The sequence below is a fragment of the Eschrichtius robustus genome, chromosome 15 (genome assembly GCF_028021215.1).
Source record: "Eschrichtius robustus isolate mEscRob2 chromosome 15, mEscRob2.pri, whole genome shotgun sequence".
NCBI lineage: Eukaryota > Metazoa > Chordata > Mammalia > Artiodactyla > Eschrichtiidae > Eschrichtius > Eschrichtius robustus.
Genome location: NC_090838.1, coordinates 93394993 through 93420478, shown reverse-complemented (window position 1 = coordinate 93420478; position 25486 = coordinate 93394993). Strand labels below are relative to the sequence as shown.

Sequence of the window (25486 nt, the reverse complement as noted above, 5' to 3'; positions counted from 1 at the left end):
CGTTTCCATCCCGGCCGCCGTGAGCTCTCCGCCTCTGACCGGCCCCCCGGCCGGGCTCGGGGGCCTGGGCTCTGGTGTGGGAGGCGCTTTCTCCTCCTCTGCTAGGTCTTCCCGGCCCGGAGGGGGCCACAGAGCGTCCGAGGAGCCCTCGGCCTGGAGTGTGGGCGACTGGTCCTTCCCCTCCCCTCCCCAGCGGGACAAAGACCCGGCCTTCCCCATTCTTCCTGCCATCGGCCGGCTCACTTGGTGGCAGAGGGGCCGCGGGGGCCGCGGAGAGACGCCCCCCCTCCGCAACCCCCGTCCTCGGCGCGCCTCCCGCTCCTCCGGACCCGGTAAGTGGCCGCCCCTCCGCCGCGCGTCCCCGCACCTCCCCGGCCGGGCCGCCGCGCGCTCGGGACCCGGCGGGAGCCCCGGAGCCGGCGCCCGCGACGCCGCAGGACGGAGGAAACGCCCGCGGCAAACAAAGGGCCGGGGTCCCCAGCGCCGCCCCGGAGCCCAGGGGCGCTCGCCCGCCCGGCAGCGCCGCCCGCGCCGCCCGGCGAGCGTCTCCTTATTTGGTCAAATGACACGCGGGGTTCTCCGGGCGGGGCGCGCCTCTCCCCGGGCCCAGCCGCCCGGACCTCCGCTGCCATCCGCCGTCCGCGAGACGCCGCGCGGTGAGTGCGCTCCAGCCGGGCCAGGGCCAGGGGGCCGGCAGTGGGGGACGGGGGCCGGGGGGGCCGGGGGCGGAGGAAGACCTGGGGGACAGGGGAGCCTGGGCGGAGGGGGACTCCGGGGCAGGGGAACCGGGGGCGATGGGGACATCTGGGGTGGGGACATCTGGGGAGGGGGTGCTGGGCAGTGGGGGGACATGGGGACAGGGGAGCTGGGCCACGGGGACACCCCGGGGGCACCTTGGGTGGGAGGGACCCCGCCCCATCCCGGAGGGAGGAAGGCAGCCGTCCTCCTGGAGAGGAGGGTCACGAAGCCAGTGGTCCCAGAGGGCTGGGCGCCCAGGCTTTTCCCTGCGGTAGGAAGGAGTGGAGCTTGTCGGTGACCTCAGGCATCGACCCGTGGGGAAACTGAACTACTGAACCACCAGGGTTAAAAAAAAAAAAAAAAAAAGGCTTGTTTTAGACGAACACAGTGGTAATCTTAAACTGTACTCGTGTGATACCTTAGCATACCTAAAATTGCAGGAAGAGAGTGTTAAATGTTTTATCGACAAATGAAGAGAGTTCTCTTTACTTTCTGATACCCATTTGGGTTTCCGTTCCCACCAGTCTAACCAGGTTAAATGAGCTGCACTGGGGCACTTAAATCACAATAAATCACAGCTGGGGCTCACAGCCGGAGAACTCTGTTCAGAACCAATGCCAAATACTTCCCAGCCCTTTGGCGCTAACCCCCGCTTATGTGTGTTTTGTAATAATACGTTAGAGGGAGAGGCTTTGGTATCCTGAATGTGATTTCGACTAAAAAACATTTGGGGCAAGTCTGAGAAGTACAGGAATTCCTAGGCTGCCTGTTAAACTCCTATAAAAGCAAACAGTGAAGAACATTTTATTGTGCATGTATATGAATTTTTTCACAGTGTTTTTCATCCTGAATTTTTAAGGCTTATCAGTTAATATATAGAATGGGGTTTCTTCAGTGTTTGTTATCCTGGCGTGCCTCAGTGCTTCTGCACAGCTGCATGTTCAGAGGGCTGTGTTGGCTTACCACAGGCCAGGCAGTGCCAGGCACAGTGGGGTAGGCTCAGGTACGAACGTGCCACGAGGCAGGTGTGGCAGGTAGCCCGTGTGCTTGGGCTGGAGCTAGGCTGCCTGAGCTTACGTTCCTGTCCATCAGCCCCGAGCGGTGCAGTCTTGGCCAAGTCACCTAATCTCATGGTGCCTCAGTTTCAACAGCTGGAAAACACAGATGAGATGGTGGCTTGCAGGGTTGCTATAAAGCCTGCATGTCAGAAGCAGTGTATACAAATTGGCTATTACCCTCGTTTTTACAGATACACTGAAGCACAGAGAGATCAAGGTAACTTTTCTCAAGGCTTTCCAGCCTAGAAATGGTGACCCTGAGAGGTGACCTCAGGTAGCTCTTAACTTGAGAGCCTGAGTTCTAACCACTAAGCTATGGCGGATGCACCCGAACATTTCGGTGAGGCCTTAGTCTGCATACTTTCACCCAAGGTTGTTGTTAAACCACTTCCAGTACTGAAATGACTCTAAATTGTAGACAAAAGGGCCCACCCAGCAGGATATTGAAAAAAATCAGACTGGGCTCAAGAGGTCTGGGTTCTCTTCCTGGCCGGCACCGAGGGCCGGTTCCCCAGCCTCCGGAGCTTAGGCTGCCTCGTTATCAGCAGGGGGCTGGAGTAGGCAGGTAACTTACCTAAGCTGCTCTGACTCAGCGCCAGGAGATACCCAGTTCATTGGATACATTGGATACTTCCTGGGTGGTTTTCTCAGGACAGTTTTATCAGAGCCACATTGGTCCCGTGGACTTATTTACTGAGTGGTCACTTCCTGAAGATGACCAACTTGAACTGAACGCACAAGCCCTTCTCTAGTGACTGAGAGCCCAGTCTTCCGGAGTCCAGGCTGGCATCGTGAGTTTGGGGTGAGTTAATGGACCGGCCTCTCTTGTCCTGACTGGTGGATTTCGGCGTTAGCTCTTGTGATGGTTAATTTTGTGTCGACCTGACTGGGCCACCAGGCGCCGAGACACAAATGTTATTTCTGGGTGTGTCTGTGAGGTTGTTTCTCGGTGTGGTTAACATTTTAATCTGTAGCCTGAGTGCTCTTCCCAAGTGGCCTCATCCAATCAGCTGGAGACCTGAATAGAATAAAAGGCTGAGCAGGAGGGGACTGCCCCTGCCCTACTGTGCAGCTGGGACTCCGTCCTTTCCAGGCTCTGGTCTCAGACTGAAGCATCAGCTCTTCTTGGGAATTGAGCCTGACGGCTTTTGAGCTAGAACTTAAACCTCTGGCGCCCTGTTTTCTCAGGCCTTCAGACTCAGACTAGAACCACCCAGTAGCTCTGCTGTGTCTCCAGCTCGTCAGCCGCTTGGGACTTCCAGCCTCCATAATGATATAAGCCAATTCCTAATATCAATAATAAACCTCTTCATATTTTATATATATATATATATATATATATATATATATATATATATATATATATATATATATATATATATATCCCCTTGGTTCTGTTTCTCGGGAGAACCCTGACTACTACCGTTCCCCAGTAACTTTGCTTCCCAGTTCTCCCCACCAGCTCTCAGTCTTGTTTTTTTTTAAGATTCCATCACCCCTTTGCTACTGGTGGTCCTCACTTTCCTTTCGCTGTAAAATGTGCTTGCCCACCCTCTTGGGTCTCTGATGAGAGGTTCAGGGCAGCCTCTGGTCTGTGCATCTTTAGTCCACTTCTCATGGGTGATTCTCACACACTGAGTTTGGACATCACATGTCACCCTACTCATCCTTGGCCTTTGTCAGCCACACGTTGCCAGCCCTGATTTAGTCTGTGACTTACAGATCTCCTTTAGGTGTTTCTAAGTGTCTGTGCCCACAGGAGAAGTGGCTGCCCGTTTTTGTTTTTGTTTTTAATAAAATAAATTTATTTATTTATTGCTGCATTGGGTCTTGGTTGCTGCGTGTGGGCTTTATCTAGTTGCTGAGAGCGGGGGCTACTCTTCGTTGCGGTGCGCGGGCTTCTTATTGCGGTGGCTTCTCTTGTTGTGGAGCACGTGTGGGCTTCAGTAGTTGTGGCTCACCGGCTCTAGAGCGCAGGCTCAGTAGTTGTGGCGCACGGGCTTAGTTGCTCCACGACATGTGGGATCTTCCCGGACCAGGAATCGAACCCGTGTCCCCTGCATTGGCAGGCAGATTCTTAACCACTGCACCACCAGGGAAGTCCGTCTGCCCTGTTTTTATGGGTAAATAAAACCAGTGTAAAAGAGCATCCTTGAAGCCTGTAAACATTTAGGTTTCAAGAAAATAGGTCTATGTTTGGTGGTACAACTTTTGGAACAAATAAGAATTAGCCAACTTAGGCAGCAAGCGAAGGAAGCAGCAGGAGGTGTGCACGCCTGTCGTGCCAGGGCCCTGATGGTGGTGCTAGAGAAACACCACGAGGAGCAGGGTTTCGAGGACAGTGAGGGGCCAGCCTTTCCTGGATGTTGGGGTCATTGCAGATGGAAGGCCAGGCAGATGAGAGCAAACCGGAGCTGCCTTTTGGAGGCGCCTTTTGGAGGCGGGAGGAGACGCGTGAAGGGCAGTGAGGGTTTTTCCTTTTGTTCTTGTGCAAACAGACATGGATAACTGGACCACACGTTCCCAGGAAGCAGAGGGAGAGAGGGTGGGGTGCACGCCCCCCCCCCCCGCCACACACACACACACCCACACACCACACACACACACACCACACACACACCACACACACACAACATACACACACACCATACACACACACCACACCACACACACAGACACACACCCATACACACACCACACACACAACACACCACACACATACCCCACACACACCATACACACACCCCACACACACAACACACCACACACACACAACACACCACACACACATACCACACGCACTATACACACACAACACACCACACACACACACACACACACGTGCTAGTTACGGACCTGAGGCCGATCGCCGTCCTAGCTCGCATAATGATGCTTGTCCTGCGCAGACAGAACTGACACGTTTCGAGATTAAATATCCAGATAGTATCTTAAAGGTGATTTAAACGCTTTGGAGCTGGAACTAAACTCTTCTGGAGACTGTGTGTTTTATCTCAGTCTCCCAGGGCCTAAGACGGTACCTAGAAAAGAGAGGTTACTTAATATATCCTTGACTGGATTTAAAAGTCCGCAGGACATCAAAACAAGTGTCACTATTCTTAGTTTATGGTCTTAAGGTCAGAAATCTGACATTTGTAATTTCCCATTTTCAGTATCCAAAAGATAATTCCAAAGACAGCAGTTCACCTTACTCAAGCCTTGTCTCTCACACAAAACATTTCTTAACATGAGCATAGACAAATCAAGCTTGTTAAACGTTTTTGAAAGTTACCAGTTTATATATCAAGGTATAATACCTCCCTGATCCCTGCCTATATAGTCAGAAAAGGCTCAGTAAATGAAGCCATAAATATACAGCAGTAGGCATAGTCATTCTCAGAAGAATCCCAAAATGGATTTCAAATGAATTTTAAATACATCATAACATGTTTTTAAAAATAGCAACATCCCTCAAGCTGGTGTTCCTCTGCCTTTCACCAGAATTTTTATTTAAGAGAAACAGTTCTGCTGGACTAATGGAAAGAGTGTCGGGGTAGCAGAGCTGGTTCGTGTGTTGATCCTTCTGTCCATAGAAAAACAAACTGGCGCAAAGTGTTCTCTGGCTTCCCTTCTGGTGTGAGAGCCCCTGCCTTTGGACAGAGGACCTCTGATTTATAGGCCGCTGCGCCCGGGTAGGACACCCGGGGCCCCACTGGTACCTGGAGCCTGGGTCAGGGGAGCTGGCAGTTCCGCGCAGAGATGTCGGGAACATCTCTTGGTGAGGCTTGCGCTTCTTGGCCTGACCAGGCCTCATCCGGGGCTGTGCAGCTGTGTGTTCACATGGGTTTGGATCCAAACACAGTAAGAACAGCTCCACCCGCTGTGGAAGCAGCAGTGTATCTGGAAGGGGGAAGAGGCCAGAGGCGGAGGAGAAAGAATGCAGCTCAGGATCTGTTGCATTAGAAATTGTACCAGCATCGGACGCCAAGCCCCATTACATCTGGGGTTTGCTATGCACAGTGGGTTGTTCACATAAAACATTCCTCGTTTCCACTCTGGATGTTGCCTACATGTTTGTGCTCTGGGATATTTGTGTTCACCTGCCGCCCATCCGTGTGTCCGTTCATTCATTCCCCAGGTGTTTATGAAGCGCCTGACCCGTGTTTGTCACCTGGCGTGGCCCCAGTGATCCTAGGGCCCACCTTTGCGGGGCTTATGGTTGGGGGCTGGGAGGTTGCACGGGCAGTCAGCATCCTGTGGTGTCCTGAAAACACTGCATTTTCCAATACATTCTTCAAAAGAGCGAGCCCGCGTGCAACAGACCAATTTTCTTAATTCTCTCTGAAAAGCCCTGGATGTTGGTAAGCCATGGCGTTTCCCACCTGGGACCCCGGGTGGCATTTAAAGCTGGGCATGGCTTCTTCGGCACTGACTTACTGAGGCTGCTTCCTGCTTGTGGGAAGGCTTTGGGAGTGTTCGCAGATTTCTCTGGAGGAATCGAGGATGTTAGGGCAGTCTCCTGGAGCAGCGTGGATAGAGAAAGACGTGTGGGTTTCGAGGGGCAGGAGGCAAATGGCATCTTTGGGGTCAGATTAAAGTACGTAGTTGAGGAAAGGGAGCACTGAAGAGGGCGCTCCACGGACACTCGTGCGGCCCAAAGGGCCTCCTGTTCAGGAAACACCTGAAACTCTGCCCCTCCCTTGATTCCCAAGAAGTGTTTTCGGTTAAAAAAAAAAAAAATGCACGTGCTTCCTGGGCTCTAAACGCCCTCCTTCCATCTCCCTCCTCCTTGCTTTCTCTCCTTTCCCCACCTCTCCACTTCCTCTCCTCCTCCCTTTTCTTCTTGTTTCTCTTCTCTCTTCCCTCCCCCCCAACCAGCCCGCAACTCCAGACACTGATGGTTCTTCAACCTGAGAAGATAAAAATAGCCCACACGTATAAGCCTGTGGACCTTGCAGATAGTCATTATTTTCCATGGGGGAGCCCTGCGCGTTGCTGCCCAGCGCGCTCTGAACCCGTGTCCTTGCCTCTGACTCAGCGCAGGTGGAGAATGGGTTTTAATCGGAGATCAAAGCTCTCCCTGTCCCGCCACCCCAGGCCTGTCCGCACCCACCCCTCACCCTGGGACTTTGCTCTCCCAGCACTGTGGTCGGTGGCTGGGCCTGTGGCCACAGCTGTAAACTTGCCCCCTAAGATCCGGGTGCTTGTTCAGAGCCGAGGGGGATGACATCAGAGGATGACTTAACCCCGGGGGAGGGGTGAGAACTCCCCCGACGCTGGGATTTGGGTTTGGTTCATGAATAACAAGTCAGCAGTCACACCGGCGGTCCAGATGTCTCCTCGCTTGCTGCTGCTTCATATTCTCAGCACCTGTGCACCAGGTGATGGGCAGGAGTGACAGGTAACCCGCGGGGAGGGATACGGCAGTTGAGAGAGGGTAAGCAGATTGTGCACAATTAGGTTAAAAAAAGAACCCCAAGATGTTCTGTTTTTTTTTTTAATTAACTATTTTTGGCGGCGTTGGGTCTTTGTTGCTGCACGCGGGCTTTCTCTAGTTGCGGCGAGCGGGGGCTACTCTTCGTTGCGGTGCGCGGGCTTCTCATTGCGGTGGCTTCTCTTGTGGAGCACGGGCTCTAGGGGTGCAGGCTTCAGTAGTTGTGGCGCACGGGCTCAGTAGTGGCACATTGGCTCTAGTGCACAGGCTCGGTAGTTGTGGCACATGGGTTCAGTAGCTGTGGCTCGCGGGCTCTAGAGCGCAGGCTCAGTAGCTGTGGCGCACGGGCTTAGTTGCTCCGCGGCATGTGGGATCTTCCCGGACCGGGGCTCGAACCCGTGTCCCCTGCGTTGGCAGGTGGATTCTTAACCACTGCGCCACCAGGGAAGCCCAACCAGGCATTTTATAAGATTAAAAAATGGAGTTATAGGAGGCGTCTAATGCAAGGCTATAGCTAAGTTTTTGCCATTAAAAAGAGGCTTAAGATGGATCGTATAACTTTAAATACACAATTTTGTATAATAATTTTCTATTTGGTAGCATTTGATTAAAGAAGAATTGGTTTTAAACACTTTGTGGTGGAGGGGACGCTCTTAGTCTCCTCAGTAGCTCGTGGGCTACTGATTCTGACGCTCAGGGTTTGTGCTTCTTGTAACTTTGCCGGAAATGCGGCCAGATTTGTGTCCCTCTGCTCTGCCCCTCGTTAGTGATGGTCTCACTTTCCACCCCAACTTGTTGGTTTAAGCAGAAGTGCTGTCCTAGCCAATAAAACTGGAGTGACTTCTCAGAGGAGATAAGGAACAAGATGAGAGAGAGATCCACCAGCGTCCAAGACAGTTCTGCAGAAACGGGGGCTGTCGGACCCTCCGGGCAGGTCGCGGCCACGCGGGTCCTCCTGGGAGTTGGTTTCAGTGATGGGGGCGTTGTCTCGGGGTCACCTCGGTCCCCTTCAGCTGACATGGAGCCCTGTGTGTTCTCACAGTTTACTCTGTCAGGTGACTTCTGTCCCAGTCCTGCAGAGTTGGAGGAGGTAGAAAGCACATCCCAGGTCTGAGCACCACCAGGGCCTCACCTGGGACGAAAACAGTTCCCCACTTTGATGGCTCCAGAGCACAGGAACGGTGCCCAGTGGGGTTGGTGCAGTCTATGGTCTGTCGTCTCCTTTCCCCTGTAGGGCCTGCGCTTGTCCAAACCCACATGGAACCAACCACCTTTCCATTTAGATCGGGAGTTTCTTTTTTCTAAGTGAGATGGCTGTTTGGGAATGCTCATATGAATCTTCTGTTTTCATTAATATTCCTGGCCTCCAGTTTTTCCATCCATAAAATGAGGTAGTCATAGATAATCTCCCAAATTGTTTCCAGATTAAAAAATTTTATGATCTATAGCCCTATCTCCTTTCCTTGTTCTTATTTCAAATCCTCAAGTCATTATTCTTTAATTTGTGTGACCAGAATAGGCAAATAAGCTTCCACAGGTAAATGGCAGCCTTTATTCGAAAAATCTGCATGTTGGAGGGACGGCGCTTAACTGCGATGAGCTAAACGATGGCCACTTTCAAGGCCAGTAACTGAGGAATTACAGGAAAGCATTGCATCTTCTGCCAACATAGCCGCTGCAACCTGACGGTGGCCTTAGGACAAAGGATATTTACATGTTGTGTTTCAGAACAAAAATTCAAACGCTCAGGAGCCTCATCTTGTGATGTTATTGCAAGAATGTCCAGACAATGTTTTCTTTAACCCCAGGAAAAACAATTCAGAGGGCTGGCTCTCGCCACATGTGTCCAGCTGCATGCTTCATACTTTTGGGAAAAAACTGTCCTAATAAACACATAAGTAACCAAGTATGGATGCTTGAAAGCTGTCCATTTCTTTGCTTACAGTTGTCAGGATCTTATATACACAAAAGTACAAAATAAATAAACACTATCAAATTCGCTATTATCTCATAAACCAGGCAGCAATATTTCATTTGCATCCTGGGGTATTATTTTGGAATTTCACTCTGAAGTGGGTGGAAATGACTGAAAATGGAATCAAGTTTAATCAGAGTTTGTGAAACATCGCTCAGAGTTACACAGTCGACCTGTCTCCATATTTAATAATTTATAAAGCTTTTTCACTTGTAGCGAATCAAATATTGCCACTTGAGAAGATATTTCTAAAGAAGTTGGACCGTGTTTCTAATGGCTCGGAGGCGTTTCTCCACCCCTAGTCTTCCCAGGGTAGACCGGCTCTTTCTGGGGTAGTGCTGACATGTTTGTGCAGGAACCACATGGGGAGGGGGGGGAGGGGGAGACCTCCCGCCTTCCTCTGCCCCTACCCTGTCCTTTCTGCTCAGACACACACCACACTCATCCTGGAAAAATGCAGCTCGAGGTGTCGCCTGGAGTGGCCGTTGACTGCCGCCGTCACTGTGTTTCCCACCGTGATAATCCCTGTCCTTGGAAGCCAGCCTTTCCCTTTCTCCTGCTCCCTGGATACCTGGGCTGGGAGAGGATAGTCTTGTCATCTGGGAGGAATGAGGCCCCCGGGGCGGCTCCTCTTGGGCAGGGGCTGGGCGTGCTTCCCAGTGAAGCCGGGTCGAGGTGATGCTCTGACACCCCTCCCTTGGCTTCTGTGGTTTCTTCTTATTCAAATGCATGAATCATAAAGGGGAGCTCATGGAAAGTCTTTTTATAGCAATGAGCATATTGTTTTCTATCCCTGCTGTGCTATTTTGGGGGCAGGGAGAATGGGAAGATGTGAGGTTGCGTCCCACGTTTGAAGCAGGCACTCCTTTCCAGGGGATGAGGGCTCTGATGCCAGCTCTTTCTTGGGTCCAAAACTGAGATCACGTTTTCTGACACGGTCACCCAGAATTGGGACTTTTAAAAGAAGTGGAATGCACTCAGACACAGAACTGCCCCCAGCAAAGTTCTTAAAAGTATCATTGAAAATTAACACCCGCTTCAAGGGTGAGTGTCGATTGCTCACGCGGAGGATGTAGCCACCGATGGGAAAGGTGACGGGAAGGGTGACCCTCACCGAGCCTGTCCTTTGTCTCCTCCCTGGACACGGGCCATCGAGCACGCTCACCGAGCCTGTCCTTTGTCTCCTCCCTGGACACGGGCCATCGAGCACGCTCACCGAGCCTGTCCTTTGTCTCCTCCCTGGTAGGTGCAGAAATCTGGTGCCAGGATGACCGAGCGCTTCGACTGCCGCCACTGCGAGGACTCCCTCTTCGGCAGGAAGTACGTCCTGCGGGAGGAGCGGCCCTACTGCGTGGCCTGCTTCGAGGCCCTCTTCGCCAGCACGTGCGAGGAGTGCGGGAAGCTGATCGGCTGCGACTGCAAGGTACCCGGGCCCTGGACGTCCCCCAGCCCCGTGCCCCCCGCCCTCCCTCAGGCCTCCCAGCCCCCCTGGACACCCGCACTGGACTCCCCGAGAACCACACGCTTCTCAGCACGGTTGTGCTCACGTCCTGGTCCTCATCAGCCTGGACACTCTGCAGGCCCCTCTGCTGGGCTCGGACCCTCCACCGGCCCTTCCCAGCCGCCTCCCCACGGGCGTGGTCTCTGCCCGTCCCAGTCCCGCTGCCCCTGGTCGGGGCTTTTCCAGGACGTGTGCGCCGAGCATCCCAGGTCCACCTGTGATGGCCCCGTGGTCCGCATCCTTATCTAACCAGCCACCTGCCGCCCAATCCCGTGCTCCCCCGAGGGCAGCGCTCTCCCTCCTGGGCTGACTCGTGGGGCAGGTGCAGGCGGTCAGTGTTGGCGCAGTGAGTGTGCACGTGGGAGAGCCGGCACCCACCCCCGGCTGGAGGGGCTGAGAGGCCCTGCCTGCACTGGGGCGTCGGGGGAGCTTGTCTTCTTCGTGGGGAGGGTCAGGATGTGTGGCTGCCGGCTGAGCAGGTAGGGCTGGCTCTGCTGGGGGCGATCCGGAGTGGTTCAGCGCGTGTCTGCCCTATTTCTGTCGCATCCATCCTTCCCATGACGGTCAGTAAGCAGCCGGCTTACTGGCGCTAGGCGTTCAGTGACAGTTGAGGGATAATTCCCGTCTTACGGGGAAGAAGCCTTTGCCCTGAGCAGAGACAAAGGGTGTGGGATGCCCCCACTTGAGCCCGAGCTGCAGCTACGTGTCGTGGCTCCACAGAGCAGTGGCACGTGAAGCGGAAGGGACACGAGACTCGGCACCTGTCCCGTGGAAGCCTTAAAGCATCCAGAGCCTTGGCTACGACCACGAGCAAAAGTAGCCGGTCCTGCTTGTCTGAAAGCCGCCTGCCCTCCGACCTCCAGCTCTGTGTGATGTGTGTCCAAGTCCCTCTGCGTTCATCTCCAGGCCAAGCACAAGAGCTCAGACACCACGCTGCCCCGTTCCATCCTGGCTCTGCGTCTCACTGGCCGTGTGATTGCGGGCCCGTGGCTTGACCCCTCTGTGCCCGTCTGCACGTTTATAAAAGGGAGCTACAACAAGGGAGCCTGCGTCATGGGTTCTCGTGGTGTGTAGCTATCACGCAATCAGTGCCCTAAGGAGCAGCTGATGGTGTGGAAAACTCCAACCCCCTCTTCTCTTCCGACTGCTTCCCTGCAACTTGCTCCCTCCCCCTGCCTCTCGAAGCTTCACCCTGTCTCTTTATCAGTTTTCACTAGAGAAACATCAATAAAAATGTCCGCTTTGAGGAAGAACTAAGAAGCAGAGAAAACAATTATTATTTTATAAAGGCTTTACCTGGAAAAGACATAAGTAGGTGAGAGGTTCAGATATCATTCTGACAAACAACTGTGGTTTAAAGGAGACATTTTGGAGATTTAGGGCTCATCGTCCTTGCCCTGGGGGCTAAAGTAAAAACAAAAGCGAAGTCACTGATCATTTCTTCAGTATGATTTAGTGGGCAGACCCTTGAAACTAGTTATCCTTCAGCACATGCTTTAGGAGCAGATAAACAAGAATTCCCCAAATGGGGCCAAAATCAACAAGACTGCTGCAGAGTCAGGCGTCAGTCACGCTGAACTTTTCAACCCAGATAACGGTTCACTCTCTGGAGTTACGCCACGTGATTCTGCGCATGTGGGAAGGGAAAAGATGTGAACTTGCAGTTAGACCTTGCCACTTGGGGCTTCTGAATATTTGGAATGGTTTTCTTGGCTTTCAGACGTAATTACGCAGTTGGTTTTGTGGAGGAAGTGATGGCAGGAAAAATGTGCCTGCACTTGGGGAAGAGAAGCCCCAGCCTGGCAGGCGGGGTGCTGGGCAGAGCTGCCGGGCTGGCGGGTCTGGTGGCCCTTCTCTTGTCTGAAAATAGCAGGGGCGCCACAAGCCCCACTTGGGTCTCCCTCCGAAGGACATGGGTGTATAACTTAAAATACTGCAAGCCACCGGGGATTAGGCTGATGTTGTGGGTATTGACTGACTTTCAAATGAGGTAGGCAGGACTTCAGGATGACCTGCTTCCATAGGTAGCTTACCTGTGTTTGAGCATCATTTCTATGCAGACTCTCTTTCTGTTCTTTCTTTCTGCTTAGTTAACTCTGAGGAAATGCTGTCATCTCCAGGGGTAAAAATCATTCATTTTTATGGCCAGGGGAATAGTTGACAACAGGTAATACAAATAAAAATGTATGATCCTCTGACCTTATGCTCTTCCGGAAATTTTTCCTGGACACCTGTGGATACCAGCAAAATATAAATTTTTTTGCCTGATTACAGATGTTTTTCGGGGGATAGGTCTACCTAAGTCCCGGGCTTCAAAAAGTCAAGAAACCAAAGAAAAGATAAGCTGGGCCAGTACTCAGAGGTGGCTGCTGGTCCCTCGCATCAGCAAATTGGTGCCTTTAGCAAACTCTGGGCCGCAAACCTGGCTCAGACTTTGGGTTTTCCGTGTCTCTGCGAGCAGCGCCATAAAGTCAGACGGGCCTCCAAACCCACCCACCCGCGTGCCTGGAGGGGGCCGCGAAGAGGAAGAGGTGATAACAGTGAAAGGACCTTCTGCAGGTCTAAAACCAGCATTGGGGGCTTCCCTGGTGGTGCAGTGGTTAAGAATCCGCCTGCCAATGCAGGGGACATGGGTTCGAGCCCTGGTCCAGGAAGATCCCACATGCCGCGAAGCAACTAAGCCTGTGTGCCACAACTACTGAGCCTGCGCTCTAGAGCCCACGAGCCGCAACTACTGAGCCCACGTGCCACAACTACTGAAGCCCGCGCGCCTAGAGCCTGTGCTCCGCAACAAGAGAAGCCACCGCAATGAGAAGCCTGCACACCGCAACGAAGAGTAGCCCCCGCTCACCACAACTAGAGAAAGCCTGCGTGCAGCAACGAAGACGCAACGCAGCCAAAAGTTAAAAATAAATAAATAGTAAAAATAAATTTAAAAAACAAGTAAACAGGTCCCCTTGAGGGCACACCTGGGACAGGCCTGCACAGCGTCGTTCTTCAAGGATTTGAAAGGATGTGCAGTTGGGGACATGGTAGCCTGACAGTCTCAGAGTGCAGAACACCTTTTCAAAGCGCTGAGCACGAATGACACGGCAGATCCACCGATGAGGTGAAATCCCGTGGATTTGAGGACCGGCTAGTTTGGGAATCAGCATCTGAGCTTCCCCCAGCCCAGGAGGGATAGACAGGGTGTAAAGGAGGGTGAGGGACCCCCCCTGCCCGCAGCTGCCCTCGTTAACTGGTGGGCGAGGGGGTGCTCCAGGCCGCTGACCCCCCACTGCGGCTCAGCTGAGGTCTCAACGAGGGCACATTGGGAGCAAAGCCACAGGCGCTTCCCATATTAGGAATATTTCTGAAATGGAAAAATATAAATTCTGAAAGGAAGTGCTTGGGCCTTATCTTACCTTGTGTATCAGACATTTTACTGCAATTTATGACATTCTGCGTGCATAAGATTAGTATTGGTCTTTTTTCTGGGATGTGTCAAAGATTTTTTTTCTTCCTTTTTGTTGTTTCTCCCCTTCATGCTCTCTCTCTACAGAACCTGAAAACCAGGGTATTTCTAGGACATTTCCAAGTTCTTGAAAGTCAGTCAGTGCGTCCATATGTCTTAGCCTTGAACCTCCAGCATCTAAATGGTATCTTTGGGGACCATCTGGCATACTCGACACATAACAGAATTAAGTGAGACGAGACTAGCTCGGTACTAAAAACCAAAACTAAAACTCTGTTTGGAGCCGTGAACACCAGAGGTGGAAAGAGCCGCTAGGAACCCAGTCTTACAGACGAGCATTCAGAGCAGCCGTGCATTTCGGTTCAGGCACCGGGTCGAATCAACCTCACCTAACCTGGAGCCTTGGCCTTTCTGTGCCGTTTTCCGGTCCATCCCCCCGAGCCCCGAGCCCCCAAAGCCAGTGGCATTTCCCACCTCCGCGCCCACAGGGCATGGACTCTGCGGAAGTGAGTTCAGGAGGGGGTGGTGACGTGAATTATCAACTTGACTCAGACTCGCTTTTCAGGACCCCACAAGAGAAGGAGGATTACCAGGAAACCCGACAGCACAGCAGCAGATGAGGGCTTCCGTGTGTGGTCCTGAACGAGCTGCATGACGTGGGCTTTTCCGGGGGTGCCCGCGGGGGTGGCACCAGGGGCACAGCGTCCTGCGGGGCCAGGATCACTCATGGCCACGCAGGGGTCACGGAGCGGCTGGTGCCCGCGCGGGGCCTCACAGCCGAGGGGGCGGAGGGGCGGGCCTCCCGAGGTCAGGCACGGGCACGGGGTGAGAGAGGAGACTGGGGCAGAGGGTGAGGCTGGGCGAGCGTGCTGAGACCTGCTTGCAGAGATGCTCCCGGGCCGCACGTCAGCAGGAGGGATGCAAGAAACGGGGTTCACGGCGTCTTGGCATTGTTACGTTAAACTTGCTCACCTATCAAATGGGAATAAACCTTATTCCGTGGGGTTACTGTGCGGCTGAAATCAAGGAAGAGGAGACTAAGAGTTTTAGAATCAGAAGGGCTGCGGAGGCTGAAAGCACTGTACAGAGCAGTGACTGAGCCAGGAGCTCGGAGCTTAGGTGAGGGCGTCCGTTCCATCCCCGTCTTCACGGGTAAATGTGATCTCAGCAAGTGACGCTTCGGGGCACCTGCTGTCACCACGAGCTGGCATCTAAGACCGACATTAATCGAGCCGTTACAATGTGCCAGGACCGTTGTCAGTGCTTCACCATCATCCCTGTTTCCCTGGGCGGATCTGAGGCTGGGAGAGGTCAGGTGACGCACCCCCAGCCCCACGGCAGGTACGTACGTGGCAGAGCCAGGGTTTGAGTCTGGAGCCGTCCGCTTTAAGCGCTGGGATGAAATACATCAGGCGTTTCAGACACTGTGCTCCTGGGTCCCCGAGGGCACTGGTGGCACAGCAGGTGTGCAGGGCGGTGCCCGGAGGGCAGTCACCGCTGGCTGCAGCTGGAACAGGGGTGGATGGTTCCAGTTCCCCACGGCCCCACCCTCGACAGTGACGCTAGCTTGTTCAGAGACCGTTCGTGACTCACCGAGGCTTCTGAGAGCAGGAGCGTGGGTTGGTATTTGTCTCGAGGAGAAACATTTCATCAGAAGGTTTGAGAATTATCAAATGCCCCTGAATGCACATTTCAGGGCTGTGGAGTGTTAATGCAGAAACACGTGTGTGTGCGTGTGTGCGTGCGCGCGCGCGCGCGCCTGAGAGGGGCAGACAAGGGAGCAGCTGTGTGAGGGTCACGGTGCTCCAGGGAAGGGACGGCTGGTAACTCAGCTGCGCCGGCATCCGGGAAGGACAGAGACTAGCTCCCTGGGGCGGGATGGGGGTGGGACCAGGAAGGGGGGATGTTTCCATGTGGCTGCTGTTAACCAGCCTGGAGGGCTAGGCAGAAGCCAGGGCGTGAGCAGTCCTTCCCTCGAATACAGGACGCGGGACGCAGGACTGGAAGTGACCAAGTGACCAGCAGCCTCGGGAGGGTGGAGCTGGGCCTCCAGAAGGTCTAGAAGTCCTGCCTGGGTGCTCAGGGTCTCGTCAGGACAGGGCGGTGGTACCCAGATTTCGAGGGAACTTTCTAGTGTCAGATGTCTGTCAACACATGAGCTCTTGTCAACCTAGCTGATGTGTTTTCATGCCGGAAATGTTCACCGTAGGCAAGTGGATTTCTGCAGTGCTTTTGAGCCACGAGATCGTTTTAAATGAGCTTTCCCCTGACCGTCCAGTCACCTAACGATGCGCGGCGCTGTCCTCCTGTGGGACTCGCTAACCAGGGCAACTGGTGACAGCTGGTGGCTTCGCTCTCACGATGTCGTCCGTGGAGGGTCCCCCCCTGGGCTGTGTTGAAGGTCAGGCCCCAAAGGCAGATGTCCTTGGACTTGGCTTCCTTTCTTCCCCGTTCACTCGCAGCCTCGCTGTCTCCTGCCCCGCCCTCCCGGGCTCGCAGCTCAGCGGGGTGGGGCTCACGGAGGGGACCCGCTGAACTTCTGGAAGGGTGCTTTCCACATGCCACGTGATAATCAAAACTTATTTTTTAATTGTGGTAAAATACACGTAACATAAAATGTGCCATCTTAACTGTTTGGAAGTGTACAGTTCAGTGGTGCTAAGTACCTACACTCTGTTGTGCGACCATCCACCTCCAGAACCATTTCATCTTGTAAAACTGAAGCTCTGTCCCCACTAATACCCGCACTGCCCCAGCCCTGGGTACCCACCCTGCTGCTTCCTGTCTCTGAACTTACCTCCTCCAGGACCTCATATAAGTGGAATGATTCAGTATTTGTCTTTTTCTGACTGACTTATTTCACTTAGCATGTCCTCAGAGTTCATCCATGTTGTAGAGTGTGTCAGAATTTGTTTCCCTTGTGAGGCGGAGTAATAGTCCATGTTTATCCATCATCTGTGGATGGACACTGGGGTGGCTTCCACCTTTTGGCTGCTGTGAATGTGGGTCTGCAGATTCCTTCTTTTGGTTCTTTGGGGCATATACCCAGAATTGGAATTGCTGGATCATATGGTAATTCTCTTTTTAATTTTTTGAGGAACTGCCATACTGTTTTCCATACAAGAAACTGTTAAATGCATTTATTCTATAATCAGTGTTATAACAGTGATCCCATGATCAAAAACTCCTACTCTTCTTAAATTAGGCTGATTACTGTTCTTAGTTGACAGGGCATTATTTATTTAATTATTTAAATTTTTTGGCCACGACGCTTGTATCATGTGGGATATTAGTTCCCCGAGCGGGAATTGAACCTGTGCCCCCTGCAGGGAAGCACGGAGTCTTAACCACTGGACCACCAGGGAATTCCCAGCGGACGGGACTTTAAATGGTTTGTTGGACTTTCAAAGTCTCAACAAAGACAGTGCTGAATTGCATTCATTCATTTGGCCTCCTTGGTCCAGCCCGGCGGGAACTCTCCCAGCTGGCTGCCTGGAGCCGTGGCACAGCTCCGCCCGGCGCCCCTCTGTCTTGCCCTCCTGGTCTGTGCCCTTTCTCTGTCCAGCTCACTGTATCCTCGGGTCTTCGACGCTCAGCTGATGGCACCTACTGGATCTCTCCTGACCTGCTTTCCACCAGGTTGACCCAGGGCCCCATCCTCAGGCTCTGCCTCTGAGCTTCCCAGCAGCCCGGGCTCCCTCCCGCGGGGATCACAGCCATCATCCAGCACAGTTGGGTTTGCCCAGCGTCCTCGCGGCCAGAGGACTCCCGGGGTCTGTGTGTCCAGGAGAAGCGCTGACGAGTTTCATGTGCCGTTTCTCTTTCTTACAGTCCCCAAGGGAAAGGCACTCGTTTTTCAGACGCATCTCGCACACACCCCCGTCTAAACAGTGGCCCCAAGAACAGCAAGGGAAGCATCCTACCTGACTCATTCCAGCCCCTCGTTGCCCATTTGCCCCCCTCGCTGTGGGTCCAGCAGAGCCCACGCCCCCGGCCCCTCTCACGTCTCACGTCTCGTGTGCTCTGGGCCTGCAGGACTTGTCCTACAAGGACCGGCACTGGCACGAGGCCTGTTTCCACTGCTCGCGGTGCAGGGGGTCCCTTGTGGACAAGCCGTTCGCTGCCAAGGAGGACCAGCTGCTCTGCACCGACTGCTACTCGCAGGAGTACTCGTCCCGCTGCCAGGAGTGCAAGAAGAGCATCATGCCAGGTGGGCACCAAGCCGCTGCCTCCCGCCCGCCTGCCCCCGCAGAGAGAGAGAGAGAGAGAGAGAGAGAGAGTGTGTGTGTGTCCGTGCGCGTGCGTGTGGATGTGCGTGTGCGCGCTTCCCCCGCCCCCTCTGCCTCCGTCCCGCCCACCCCCGCAGAGCGTGCGCGCAAGGGCACGCGTGAGTGCGTGCGCGTGCGTGAGTGTGCGTGTGCGCGCGCGTCCCCCCCCCCCGCCCACTCCGCGCTCTCTGCGCACGCGCGGAATTCCTGCCCCGTTGGTTACTGCCGGAAATGGGTCCTGGGCCGAGAGCTGGGCGCTGTGCCCTCATGCAGGTTACCTTCCCGGCAGGCTCGGCGGCAGCTGCGTCCAGTGCCAAGGCCAGTGATGGGTGACCTGTCTGTTGGTGGGGGAGGGTGGGACTGTGTCCCTTGCTCTTTGGGGGAACTTTAGTTTCTTTGTTTTATGGCAGAGAGGAATCTTTCATTTTAAAGAACAGAGTGGACAAAAATACTTTATGGAATTTTTCAATACAGAATTTAAAAAACGAATCTTGTTAGACACGCACACAGTGCGGGCGAGAAGAGCCTGAGATTTGGACCTTGGATGGTTCATCGGCTACTTAGGGTCAGTGACGTCCTCTGTGTGACCAGTAAGGGGTGGCTGGACGGTATAGCCTTGCGAGATTTAGCAAATAAAATACAGGACTCCCAGACAAATCGGAATTTCAGCTAATCCCACCTGGGACCTCGGTAATCTGGCATCCCTACCAGAGAGCCACCTAAAACCGGGAGAGGACTCCGTCCATTGACCATCTTTGGGAATGTGGCCCCCGAATCAGGCTCAGGCTGGGGGAGTGGGGGTCAGGGTCACAGGCCGGGACCCCCAGCTCTTAGGAAGCTCGATACAGCTGCGCAGGGAGCCCTCAAATTGCCCTGGAAGGCATCTGTCCTCAAGACAGCTTCTTTGGTAGATACGTTTCCTTTAGTCCTGGGAAAGTTTAGAATTAAGGGCACACATATAAAGAGAGTCCAACCCAGAGCAATAATAGTGTGTTAAATAATCTGGTAAAGTGTGGGTGAAGTGTAGAAAAAATTTCGTCTAAAGAGTAAATTAACCTTATGATGCTGACTGAAAGTGTGCAATCAAGTAAGTGATTTAGGCTTGTGGTTTTACACTGGAATTTTCTTAATTTGTAAATGGTTTTGACGCTTAAGATATTTTAGGATTCATCATATTTATAAGTTTAATTCATTTCAACAATAATTCCTTAAGAACTTGAGGGACTTCCCTGGCGGTCCAGTGGTAAAGAATCCGCCCTCCAATGCAGCGGATGAGGGTTCGATCCCTGGTTGAGGAACTAAGATCCCACATGCCCCAGGGCAACTAAGTCCGCGCGCTGTAACTACTGAGCCTGAGCGCCTCAACAAGAGAGCTCGAGTGCCGCAGACTACAGAGCCCACTCGCCCTGGAGCCCGTGTGCCACAGCTAGAGAGAAGCCCGAGTGCACCAACAAAAGATCCTGAATGCCGCAACTAAGACCTGCTTGCTGTCTTAGTTACTTACTTACTTAGTTACTTACTTAAAATAAGTAAAAGAAAAGAAAAATAGGGGTTACTTTAAAAAAAAAAAAGAGGAACAACTTGAGGTCTGGTGTGCTAGTTGAGGCTTGGTTTGCTAGTTGAGGTCCTTAAAAGGCATGTCAAATACATTACATTTTCAAGTGTCCTTTTAAAGGAGTTCATTTCACTACATTGGTGAATGGAACTGAACACAAAGAAATGCACCTTAAAAGTAATTTTTAAAATTCTCTGTATTCATGAATGCAGGATAAAGATGTGCAGGATGAACTTCAACTGAGGGTTTTGAATTTTCAGCTTCAATAGAATGAATGTCCCTTTGTAGAAACCAAGGTGCCCTGCTGAGTCCTCCTAGTCTGCACAGCGGCTGGGGTCACACTGACACGTGAAGAGAATCAAGGCTACAGGGGTAATTTAGAGTCAGACTCCTGACTCCGCGGGGAGACTGAGCGGTGAGGATGCCCAGCTGCCTGGACCCGAGCTGTGGGCCACGCGTTTGGGGAAGGGCACAGCTTCCCAGGGTAACAGCCTGCAAATTCCAGATTGCGAAGAAAGATATTAACTGCCGCTTTGACAAGGACAAATATATGTCTATCTTAGAGTAGAAGGTGGATTTTTCTTGATTCTGGCAGGCTGGTCTCAAGACGATGCCCTCCTCCTCCCCAGGGATGCGCATCTCACCGTCTCTGCTGTAGGGGGTTTTAGGTAGAAACGGTGGAGAAGCCTGGCTGGTACCTCCTGTGACAGAGGAACAAGCCCAGAGAAGGGCAGCCAGGAAAGGGAGCCTTGGGGCCGTCACCTTTGAGCAGTCTTGAAGGTCAAGCTGATTTTAACAGATGGAGAAGTCAGGATAGGAAACGGACCGGGCACCAGAGGCAGGGTGTCTGGAAAAGGCCTGGTGTGTGGAAAAAAAAAAAAAAAAAAAAAATGCAAGCACTAGATACTTTTTTTAAAAAACCAAAAAAACCAACCTAGACCTGAGCGCTAGCTTTCTTCCTTGGTTTGATTTTAGAAAGTGCTACAACCAACTCAAGGTGAAAGCAGTGCAGACCGTCAGTGTGGCTTCTGCACCGAAATCAGATAAAGAGGAAAGCGGCCCCCGCCCAGTGCAAAGCTTGCCCGCCTGCCCACACCTGCAAGTCACCAACCGCGGTGCACGGCTCTGTCCCCACCCAGGGAGGCTGAGCCCCACCTAGCAGGTGCACCACGGCCTCCGGGCAGGGTCACGCTGTCACCAGGCCTTCACCGGGTTCCTCACTTGCTCCTTTGAATCAGAAAATGACACCCCTTCCACCAGGCGGTAGACTCTGTCCGAGGCGCGGCCTCATCCGCAGCCCGTGAGAAGGAGCTTTGCCGCCCTCTGCTGGCGATGCTGCACAAGGACCACACGGTCTGCACCCAACCCCCTGGGGCTGCCGGGTGCCGGCGGGCGCCCTCCCACGGACCTGGGACGGGACAGTACCCCGAGCTCTGGGGTGGACAGAGGACTGTCCTTCAGAACGTGCAGAAGGCACGCGTGGTCTGGCCTGGGGCCTTTAGTGAGAATCACGATGGTCCTCCTTTCTCCCCGACCCCTGACAGGCACCCGTAAGATGGAATACAAGGGTAGCAGCTGGCACGAGACCTGCTTCGTCTGCCATCGCTGCCAGCAGCCCATCGGAACCAAGAGCTTCATCCCGAAGGATGGCCAGAACTTCTGCGTTCCCTGCTACGAAAGGCAGTATGCTCTGCAATGCGTTCAGTGCAAAAAGGTACCTCTTATTCCCCCGGCCCTTGCACACCTGTTGTCCTTTCCGAAAGAGCGTCCACCTATCCCTAAGGTGTCTTTGTTCATCGCCCTCCTTGAACAAACAAGAAACAGCCCTAGACCTAGTGGGGGGGGGGGGGGGCGGGGAGGGGAAAAGGAAACTGGAAAGGCCTGTCCCTGGGGTGGGGGCAGATCCCTCGTCACACTCCAGGGCTGCGTCAGGTTAAAGAAAGAAAAGCGTCCTAAGACCACAGACAGGGTGGGAAGGCAGGCTCTGGGCTCATTTTTTCCACCCAGGAAGCCAGCCCCACGGTGTCTGTTAAGCCTCTTCCTTCTTCCACCCGAGTAGCTGAGGCGGCTGTCGGAGCAGGTGCACCTGGTGCTGGAGAGATGCTCACAGGGATCTGCCCGCGGGGGGTGCTCAGGAGGGGCTGCGTGCCATCAGATCCCGGCCCCTGCGCTGCGGTCTCCCTGCTTCGCCCTCCTGCCGGCCAGGAGGCAGTGCTGTCCCGGCAGACACCCCGGAACCCACGTCACGAACGGGGATCCGGGGCCTGCAGCGGGGGCCTGGCAGCTTGGGGAAGGGGCGGCGGGGTGACCTTGCCGTCCGGAGGACAGCACCGCTGGGACCCGGACGCCGGTGCGGCGTGTCCTGGGCGAGGACCGCGCGTCCTCCAGAGGCGAGGGCCGGGACAAGGGCGCCAGGCACAGGCCCCCGCGGGAGCTGACGCCCTTCTGCCCGCAGCCCATCACCAGCGGGGGCGTCACGTACCGGGAGCAGCCCTGGCACCGCGAGTGCTTCGTGTGCACCGCCTGCAAGAAGCCGCTGTCGGGCCAGCGCTTCACGTCCCGCGACGAGTTCGCCTACTGCCTGGGCTGCTTCTGCGACCTGTACGCCAAGAAGTGCGCGGGCTGCGCCAGCCCCATCAGCGGTGAGTGTCCGGTCCCTGGCCTGCACCACCCGCTGCCCCTCGTGTGGCTGCCAGGCTTTGGCTTGTGGATCTGTTCACGTGTGCGGACTCTGGGCCGCCGCGCTGCCCTCCCCCACACGCTGGGCGCGCTTCCCTGCCTCCCCCCGATCCCCGTGGCCTCTTCTCCACGGCGGCGTTATTTCTGCTTTCGGCTGGGTTCTCTCCAGACCGCAGGCTGTGGGTCTCTGACATCCCCGCACAGGCGCAGAAAAGCAGCTGGGCTGTGCACATGCTCCCCGGCCTCTGCGGGGGGCGCGCTCTGGGTCGTCCCTTCCCACCCGCCAGGCGCTCGGTGGAGCAAGAGCCCGAATCTGGGCGACTACAGGGTGTGCCCCAAATTCAGAGCGGAGACCAGATGGCTGGCGGGGCTCCGGTCCTGGAAATGCTCCCACTTCAAACACCTCTGGGGAACTCTACACACGTCTGCTGCCTGGTCATGACTTAACTACTCTGGGGGACGACCTGGGTGTTAGAATTTTTAGAAGCTGCTCAGATAATTCATATATGCAGAAACTCCTGAGACTCTGGCCTGAATCACTGGTTTGGTTCTGCCTCAGGGCCAGGGCCCGGGCTGTGCGATCTGCGGGTCTCTCGTAGTCACTGTGGGCCTAGGATGGGTAAAGGCGGTTTAAGATGTTTAGGGGAAGAGGTGAAAAGCTTTGCTGGTGCAGCGCCATCAGTAGCAGAGGGCGTGTGGTATCAGAAAACTGGCCTCAGTTATACACATACAGATTCCTTTTTGGATATTCTTTTCCATTATGGTTTATCACAGGATATTGAATAGAGTTCCCTGTGCTCTAGGGTAGGACCTTGTTTAGCTATCCTATATATAATAGTTTACATCTGCTAATCCCACACTTCAGTAAAAAAAAAAAAAAAAAGTTAAATTAGAAAAAAGAAAAGTCCCTACCTAGGTTTCAGATTAAAAAAAAAAAAAGAGAACTAGCCTTGGAGACCTGGGTTCACCCCGTCCTGTCACTCACTAGCCCAGGGGATTAGCCTGAGGCCGCCCACGTGTGAATGGATGTAATGCCAGACATCAGGCAGTTAAATTACAAAAGGAGCTAACTGCTGGGTGAATGACAGACTTCTCCTGCCCCTCTGAGACCTCCAACTATTAGCCAGTGTTGTTACTTGTTCTTAACATGGCAGATTGAGCCGTTATTTCTGGAAAGAGTTTGTAATCGCGAGTCATGATCCAATCCTTTCACCAAGGATTACCCCGTGTGTCTGATTCCATTTTGTTTCAGGGGCCTTGGTGGCCGGACAGACCACCTGTGTTGTAACAGGTGGCCAACGTACCTTAAACATTTGATAAGAAGTAGACATCAGACAGAGTCAGACACCCCAACTGAAATGAGTTCCTGCTTCCGTTGTTTCGGTGAAGGATGGCTTTCTCCACTGCCCACACGTCCTCCTAACCTGCTCTCACGTTCCACCACCCTCACTAGACCTCCGAGTCTCGTGCATGGCTGAGGCTTGTTCCTGCAGCAGGCGTGCCCATCCCTCTGCCCCCCGCCCACGTAGCGTCTCTTTCGTGAGGCCGTTCTGGGCAGTTCCAGAGACGGTTCACATCTTCCTCGTCTGTGCTCCCTTTGGCGCCTCATTCATTAAATCGCCAAATTTTTGAGCACCAGACCTGAGTCACCCAGGGAAGGAAGGGGTGGGAGAAATCGGCTCCGTGACTCAGGCGTTTCACTCGGGTGGGAGGGACACACCCCCCCCCCACCCCCCCGCAGGCTTCTTATAATTACGGCGATTGTCACGTAGCTGTGGAGCCCGTCTGTCTCTCTTTCTCCTGCGGTTCGGGAGCTCCCCGACCTGAGCACAGGATGGGACTTAAACGTGGAGCCCAGCGCTGATCACATGGCACCAGCCGGGTTTTGAATGCGTCCACGCAGGACTCTTCTCCCCCCCCGCCCCGTCCTCACCCATGTCCTTTTCCTCTGTCCACAGGACTGGGCGGCACCAAGTACATCTCCTTCGAGGAGCGGCAGTGGCACAACGACTGCTTTAACTGCAAGAAGTGCTCACTGTCGCTGGTGGGGCGAGGCTTCCTCACGGAGAGGGACGACATCCTGTGCCCCGACTGCGGGAAGGACATCTGAGCCGCTCCCCGACGCCCCCCCCGCCCCCCCCCCCCCCGCAGCCCCCCAAGCCCCTGCTCGCGCTGCACCTGGCTCCACCAGCCACCCGGGGACTCGCCTCCGCGCTGCTCAGCGGCACTCACGTCTGTTTACACCCTTCATCTACCCGTTGTGCTCGTTCTGTTAGAGGAGGAGGAAAGCCATGGAAGCCTGAGGCGGGAAGAGGGTTTTGAGTGTTTGTAATCAGGCGAGGCCAATCAAAGTGTAAAAATCCTTTTGAGCGATACCTTTATAAACGCTTTTCTTTCACTGCATATTTAACTTTTAAGTGCAATGAATGTGTCACGAAGTTGAACATGTCCAAGCTAAGTAAGGTAACGAAGAGTTGGTATTTGCAACAGTGTAACTTCCTGTCCGGCGGGGCCCAAAGCAAGATTATATGGCTTACAATAAAGTTACCCAGAGCAAAATCTTTTGCCAGGCGCGGTGTGTGAAGTGGTGAGGCAGCGTTCAGGTTCTGAGTACGAATAACACTTTACCACGGGTGCCACTGATCACTCTGGGGGGCTGGGTGGGTGTCAACTGAAACGGCGTCACACCTTTTATTTAAGAGAAAGTCAGTTGGAATTTCTTTCTCTTGGAATTCAGTGCTCCGCCTCTGATGCAGTGACACAGGCCCCGCACATGGGCTAATGGCCTCGCAGGCAGCATGGGGTCACTCTTCTGGACAGAGCTCGG

At 53.9% G+C, this 25486-nt stretch overlaps 1 protein-coding gene across 4 annotated transcripts; it reads left to right on the top strand.

The window, feature by feature from the left end:
• Positions 1-250: 250 nt before the first annotated feature.
• FHL2 (four and a half LIM domains 2) lies at positions 251-24862 on the top strand. Of its 4 annotated transcripts, none has more exons than XM_068565123.1 (6): positions 251-332; positions 10449-10625; positions 18193-18367; positions 21525-21694; positions 22436-22622; positions 24618-24862. In XM_068565123.1, exons 2-6 carry the CDS (start codon positions 10470-10472, stop codon positions 24767-24769), a joined length of 840 nt encoding a protein of 279 aa, XP_068421224.1. In that variant the 5' UTR covers positions 251-332; positions 10449-10469; the 3' UTR covers positions 24770-24862. The 4 variants fall into 4 exon arrangements, with proteins under 4 accessions (XP_068421224.1, XP_068421225.1, XP_068421226.1 ...); XM_068565124.1 differs by lacking the exon at positions 251-332 and adding an exon at positions 554-656; XM_068565125.1 differs by lacking the exon at positions 251-332 and adding an exon at positions 2580-2598.
• Positions 24863-25486: the final 624 nt, after the last annotated feature.